This window comes from Gossypium hirsutum, chromosome D08, assembly GCF_007990345.1.
Source record: "Gossypium hirsutum isolate 1008001.06 chromosome D08, Gossypium_hirsutum_v2.1, whole genome shotgun sequence".
Lineage (NCBI taxonomy): Eukaryota > Viridiplantae > Streptophyta > Magnoliopsida > Malvales > Malvaceae > Gossypium > Gossypium hirsutum.
Window position 1 is genome coordinate 19,716,417 of NC_053444.1, and position 7,015 is coordinate 19,723,431.

The following is a 7,015-nucleotide window of genomic DNA, read 5'->3' on the forward strand; positions in this document are numbered from 1 at the left end:
CAATTTTGTTGAGAAAGAAGATGTTTGTGAAGTGTGTCAGCTAGGAAAGCAAGCCAAAGTGCCATTTCCTTTGAACAAGGCCTAGAGAGCCTCACAAAAGTTGCAGCTAGTCTACACTGATGTGTGTAACCCTATGAAGACACCATCCTTGAATGGTAGTAGGTATTTCGTTCTTTTCATTAATGATTACTCGAGGTATTATTGGATTTACTTCTAAAAGTAGAAATAGAGACAGGCTGCAAGCTGAAGACATTAAGGTTAGATAATGGGACAGAGTATACCTTAACAATGTTTCAGGGTTTCTGTGATGAAAAAGGCATTAAGCACTAACACCTACACACCACAACAGAATGGTGTTAGTGAAAGAAAGAATAGAAGCTTGATGGATATGGTAAGATGTTTGTTGTTTGGGAGGAATTTGCCCAAAACCTTGTGGGCTGAGCCAGTTAACACTGTTGTATATCTTCAAAACAGGCTACCAACTAAGGCATTGGTTCATAAAACTCTATTTGAGGCCTGGTATGGGCTCAAACCATCACTAGCTCATCTGAGGGTCTTTGGCTGCATATGCTATGCATATGTTCCAGCAATAAAGAGAGATAAGTTGGCCAAGAAGGCTTAACCTGGCATCCTAATAGGCTATAGCAGTATCAAGAAAGGGTATAGGGTCTTGGACCCTTCATCCAACAAAGTCTTTGTGAGCAGGGATATTGTATTTGATGAGAAGGCAAGTTGGAATTGGGATAAAAATAAACCAGAGGCTACTACTGAAGACCTGTTGACTGATCAGACTGAAGCTGATCAAAATGGTCTTGAAATGGACATTGACCATGAGCCCGTCAAGAGAACCAGACCTTTAAGTAAGATATATGAAATGGCTGAAGTAGCTACTGTTGAACCATGTTGTTTTGAAGAAGCTGAAGCTCAACAAGGATGGAAACAGGCTATGCTCGATGAAATGAGCATGATTCACAAGAACCAGACCTAGAAGCTAGTAGCAAGACCAGCCAACAGGAAGGTTATTGGAGTGAAATGGGTGTTTCGAGCCAAGCATAATGCTGATGGAACTCTGAACAAGCTAAAGGCAAGACTGGTAGTGAAGGGATTTAGTCAGAAGTATGACATTGATTACTTTGAGACATTTGCACCAGTGGCCAGGCTTGACACAATTAAGCTTCTAGTTGCTTTGGTTGCACAGAAGTAATGGAAAATACATAAACTTGATGTAAAGTTAGCTTTCCTCAATGGTATTCTTGAAGAAGTGATTTATATTAAGCAGCCTGAAGGTTTCAAAGTTGTTGGTGAAGAGGACAAAGTGTACAAACTGAAGAAAGTCTTGTATGGCTTAAAACAGTCACCAAGAGCCTGGTATGACAGAATTGATAGCTACCTAGCTAGCTTGGGGTTCAAGAGAAGCATCAGTGAGCCAACCTTGTATGTGAAGAAGAAAGATAATGAAACACTGCTCATAGTGTCCCTATATGTAGATGAACTGCTAGTGACAGGAGAAAGTCATACATTGCTGGCTGATTTCAAAGGAAAAATGGAGAAAAAGTTTGAGATGTCTGATTTGGGACAAATGTCCTACTTCCTTAGCATGGAAGTGTTTCAAACTCAATAAGGGATCTTCCTAAGTTAGAAGGCATTTGCCTTGAAGATTCTAAACAAGTTCTCCATGTTGAAATGCAAAGCAACAAGCACTCCAGTTGCTGTTGGAGAGAAGCTGTCAAGCCAAAGTGATTTTAAGAAGGTAGATGACTCAACCTATAGAAGTTTGGTTGGATGTTTCCTTTATTTGACTGCCAGTAGACCAGACATTATGTTTGCAGTTTGTCTGCTATCTAGATTCATGCCTTGTTGCAATAAAAGTCATTTTCAAGCTGGAAAAAGAGTTATTAGGTACATCAAAGGTATACTGAGTTATGGAATTTTGTTCACCAAGTTTGAAAGCATGAAGCTACTTGGTTATGCTGATAGTGATTGGGCTGGGTCGATAGATAACATGAAAAGTACCTCAGGGTATCTGTTTACCCTTGGTTCAGCCATTTTTTGTTAGAGTTAAAAGAAGCAAACAGTAATTGCTCGGCAGAGTATGTAGCAGCTGCTAGTGTTGTTAACCAAGCCATTTGGCTAAGAAAGATCATGACAGATTTGAACCTAAACCAAAGGGAAGCAACAGAGATCAAAAGTGACAACCAGTCTGCTGTTGCAATTGCAAAGAATCCAGTGTTCCATGGAAAGACAAAGCACTTCAAGATTAAGTTTCATTTTGTTAGGGAAATGGAACAAGCTCAAGAGGTGAAACTGATTCATTGCAGTTCTGAGGATCAACTTGCTAATATCCTAACAAAACCCATTAGTGTGTCAAGATTCGAGCATTTGAGAATGAGATTGGGAGTTTGCAGCATGCAAGCCAAGGAAGAGTGTTGAAGATGGCTTCCATGCAGCACAAGGAGAAGACCAAGCTGTCGAGCTATGCAGTTGCAACAGAAGCTCATGCTGCTGATTTATTTTGGTTACTTTCAAGTGTTTGTTTTGTTACTTAGTTTGATTTCAACTAAGTTGTCAATGTACTTGATGTAATTAGGTAATCTATGAGCTGATAAATCAGCTTTGCAAAGTGTACAAGTTAAGTTTAATAAGTTTCAATGTACTGAGTGGTTGTAGGTAGTGTTTAGGTGACCAATTTGCTTCTCTTGACCAGCTTATGCCTGGTATATGTATTGGCATTATGCCATTGTTCAAGTTAATGAAAATTCATCAAAGAAATCTTCATCTATTGCTCTCTCAAATCTTAGCTTCATTTAGTTCTTAAAAGCTTGATTCAGTTATTGTTTGCATAGCAAGTATCGAGCCTTAAAGCTCAAGAAATTGTTTTGTTTCTTTCATCCTTGTTCATTGTTCCAACATAACCTCTAATATACATCTTGGAAGCATATGGTGCAGTGTCTAATTTAAGAGAGGAGAAAGTAAAAGGACAAAAACTTCACATAAAACATGAACATAGCTGTGCAGATGACGTTGTTTGAACTTCGTATTGGGTGAAGAATGATGCCCAAGAGCAGTAATTTTGAGTTCTCATAGTTCCTGCTGTTGAGACAGATTGTGTTCACGAGTCTCTATTAATCCTGGGGAATTTACTCAGGATACTGAAAGGATGGAAGTTGAAACTAAATTAATTAACCCGATCTTCAAGAGGAGAAATATCCTCGCTGGTCTTCTGTTCTGTCTTTTTCTTCTTTGGAGCTGCATGATTGGAAAATAGGAGTGAGCCTGCTTCAATCTACAGAATATTACACTGGCAATCTATGTTAAGTTTACCATTCATTCATTAGAATACTAGTGCTGTTGGTGACTGTCTTGGACCCTTGAATTTGTGATGAGGCATCTGATTTCTCTATCAGCAGACTTGACAAACTCTTGCAGAACTGGTTATCATCACATGTCGGCTTAGAAAATAATTTTTACTCAGCTAAGATAATCAAACTTAATGAACTGAATGTCCTACCTCTTTGTAAACTGCTATTTCTCCTGCCGATTTTGATATTTCTACAACACAATTTGTTGGAGCAACCACAATTACCTGACATTTTGAAATGTAAAGGGATGAGATTTGTTGATGTATTGTCTTGTAGAAAGAGCATATTACAATTAACTACCTCAGCTGATAGGTCATACGATGATCTACAACATCTAGTCATCTTCTGTTTTGGATGAATTTTCATCTGAGGTGAAAAACGAGTTATATAAAAAACTAGTCACTTGTCAAAGAATTAGAGACAAGCGCAGTTTGTACCTTGAAACTATTCATCCTTTCAACCGACAGACTCACATCCATTGCAGCGGCTTCTATTTTCTTTATGGTTTCATTAACTGTATGCTTGGATCCAATTGTGGTTCTCTGCCTTTTGCCATCCTGTGTAAGAAAACAATAGTTTACTTAATGTAGGAATGAACTAAGAATACTTGTCTGTTGTGAATGTTGATTTTGATTTAACAGACTTGCCTGCCCTTCAAAGAGACCTGATAAATCCAGATCATGTGACATTGCTATCAATTGAAATGCATTTATGAAATTTGAGAATTTCTGGGTCTTCATCTCTGCGTTTTGTTCCTGCATGGTATTTTAGATGTTTAGATGAAGCTTGAAACTCTTTCTGTTGATACCAATTACAGACTTTACCTCAACTGTATCGAAGGTGACACTAACATCATCCAGGTCTATTTTCTCTTCGTATTCATAGCCGCACGAAGGCGTATAATCTGTTTGAAACCATGCATCTTCAGTGATTTCTGGAATTGTTATCCTCTGTATAATATAAGGAGAAATTATTATTTTGTTTTTAATTTGGAAATCTTATCTCATAGATTGTCTTGGAGTTAATACCCTTTTTGGATTCGGATCAAGTATTCGCGCAATCAGCTTCCTCTGAGGTCCTGTAAACCATGGCGGACATGTGTATTGTGCTCCAGATATCTTCGCAGAAGTAGAAACATCAGCGAAAGGTACCTTATTGTACCTGATGAAGGTTATTTTTCTATATGCAGATGCATACCTTCTTGTATAAAACAACAAGATTACGATCATCAAATGGTAAGTAGCCAGCAAGTAGTTCGAAAAGGATGACACCACAAGACCAAATATCAGCAGCTGCTCCATTATAGCCCTTATTTGCAAGTAGCTATCACCAAAAAATGAATCATCAGCCTAATCTGGTAAGATTGCTTTCTTAAAGAACAGTTAGCTGTTGGTCTATAATTCTCTACGTACTTCTGTTCTCTTGTTAATTTAAACAGTTTAGAACAAATGAACAGGAAGTGATATGTCTTACCTCTGGTGCTACGTAGCATGGCGAGCCACACGCTGTAGTTAGCATATCTCCTGGCTGCACTTCACGTGAACTTTTAGCCAAATTTCCACAATAATGGTTTGGAATTAATCAGAACTGATGAAAATTTATTTAAGTAAATAGAAAGGCTGTGGCTACCTTCCTCAAAGCACTCAGTCCAAAATCAGTTACTTTAAGGTTTCCCTTACTGTCCAAAAGCAAATTCTCTGGCTGTATAGAAACGATTGGTTCCAAATGTTAATTGGTTTAAGTGACCTTTCCTTGCTCATTTGTGAAGGTAGAAAAACTGTATGTTAGACATACCTTTAGATCTCTGTGGTAGACTCCTTTTCCATGGCAATGGTCTACTGCATCTATTAATTGCTGGAAAATTTTTCTTCCCTCTGGTTCACTCAATTTTTTGGCATAAGACTGTATAGTAAGGGAAAAAGGATTAAAATTGTAAATTGAAAAGCTTTACACCAAAACTTTATTGAATCCGTGGTGCAGTCTGACAAGTCTTACCAATTTGTCTGAAAGTTGCCCTCCTGATATGTACTCCATTATTATGTATATCTTCGTCTTGGAGCCAATAACCTGCAACCAGAATTCACCTCTAACGATATATTAGGGTGCAAGAATTGGTACCAGTAGATCAATCCAGAAAACAAAAACATACCTCATGTATTCTTACAACATTGGGGTGATGTAGAAGCTTCATGGTCCGTATCTCGCTTTGTACCTGAAATTTGAGTATTGATTTGTTAGCTGCAATATATATATATATATATATATATCTTTTGGTATATTTGTCAGGTTGGAGCCGGGGATGGAGGACAAGAAGACATATAACAAAGCAAAGGCTGGATACTCGCCTGATACTTGAGATTGCTTTCCAGCACCATGGCCTTATCGATAATCTTGATGGCAACGTGATGACCGTTGGTGGTGTCCACAGCCAGCTTGACCTTGGCAAAGGTACCTTCTCCAATAGTTCTACCTAGCTGATATTTACCTATAGTTGTTGCAAGCCCCATAGTATATTTCGAAAACGAAAGTCAAATCTAATCTTCTCCTGTAAGCCTCAGAAAAACAAGCAATCTCAATCCTTGCCCCTGTTCCGAGAGAAACAATCAGTTGTTCCTCCTAAACTCCTTGAAGATGTTCCTTGTATCCTGTATGCTTCAAATCTGTTGTAAAAACAAATCTGATTTGGCTTAAGTTGGAAGGTCGTAACAGATGCGTTTTATTGGCTACTTTCATGTCTGCGTGTTCTTAAAAAGCCTAATAGATATGAGAAGTATTATAATTCTTAAAGTGTAATAATATTGTCCTCAACCTATGAAGTGGTTGAAAACTTTGCTTGAGCTTCACATTGCATGGAAGGGAAGATGAGACGGCTGGTTGGTGAGACTGAAGTTTGCGTGTTTTGAAATTGAATGGAAGTTAGCCGTTGTGTCAAACCTACAGTTTCTTTGGCGTGCTTTTATTTTCCCAATCTTTAGTCTCAACTTGGTCTTGGATTAGAACTGCCATGATTTAAATGTGCTCCCCATCTTTTATATTTCTACTTGAATTTTTTTATTCCTGCCTTACCATTACTTCTTTGTTTTCGGTATTCGTCATTTTCTTCTTCACTGCTTTTTATGCAAATCCTCAATCATAAGATATAGTAGTTGGTGCGAGATTTGATAATGAATTTTTCCTTTTTTTAATTCCGATCACATTTCTCACATTTCAGGACCAGCCCAACTCTTTTGATTCGATCATTGTGAACTCTAAAGAGAAGGCATCAATAGAACTTGGAGGATTAACTTGAATGCCATGAACAAGACCCCTGTCAAAATTATATTTTCTTTTGCTCATTTCAGTTTTCAAAATCAACAAAACCACTCATCCCCGATAATGCAAGAGAAGTCATGGATAAGATACTGAACATCGAAAATATTTTTGGAACCGAAATGGCTATTCTGCCCATTTCGTCGAGATAAACAGGATGTATTCTATCATAACTCGTTCCTGCCAAGAAAAAAAAATGCAACACCAATAAAGCCATAAGATATTATTTGTAAAATAGCTCCGTTGAGTCCCGTATCAGTTATCGAATCACTTCCTATAATTATAAAACTCATATGAGATACGGAGGAATAGACTATTCTTTTTTTTATTCTGTTGATCAAGAGATG

General features: G+C 37.8%; 1 protein-coding gene across 4 annotated transcripts; it reads right to left on the minus strand.

Moving 5' to 3' along the window:
* Nucleotides 1-2,863: 2,863 nt before the first annotated feature.
* On the minus strand, nt 2,864-6,160 carry LOC107909211 (CBL-interacting serine/threonine-protein kinase 21). Of its 4 annotated transcripts, XM_016836673.2 has the most exons (15): nt 5,705-6,160; nt 5,509-5,571; nt 5,355-5,426; nt 5,154-5,261; nt 4,989-5,060; nt 4,833-4,886; nt 4,557-4,682; nt 4,388-4,477; nt 4,184-4,309; nt 4,007-4,114; nt 3,797-3,916; nt 3,660-3,725; nt 3,509-3,583; nt 3,322-3,428; nt 2,864-3,246 (listed from the first exon to the last, which is right to left on the minus strand). In XM_016836673.2, exons 1-15 carry the CDS (start codon nt 5,864-5,866, stop codon nt 3,192-3,194), a joined length of 1,404 nt encoding a protein of 467 aa, XP_016692162.1. In that variant the 5' UTR covers nt 5,867-6,160; the 3' UTR covers nt 2,864-3,191. The 4 variants fall into 4 exon arrangements, with proteins under 4 accessions (XP_016692162.1, XP_016692170.1, XP_040955122.1 ...); XM_016836681.2 differs by lacking the exon at nt 3,660-3,725 and having other exon boundaries at nt 5,705-6,138; XM_041099188.1 differs by lacking the exon at nt 3,322-3,428 and having other exon boundaries at nt 5,705-6,138.
* Nucleotides 6,161-7,015: the final 855 nt, after the last annotated feature.

Coding starts and splice junctions, on each gene's coding strand:
- LOC107909211 (XM_016836673.2), bottom strand. CDS start 5,866: ATGGGGCTTGCAACAACTATAGGTAAATATCAGCTAGGTAGAACTATT. Junction 5,427..5,508: donor ATGTTGTAAGAATACATGAG/GTATGTTTTTGT, acceptor TTCTGGTTGCAG/GTTATTGGCTCCAAGACGAA. Junction 3,726..3,796: donor AAAGGATGAATAGTTTCAAG/GTACAAACTGCG, acceptor TTTTCACCTCAG/ATGAAAATTCATCCAAAACA.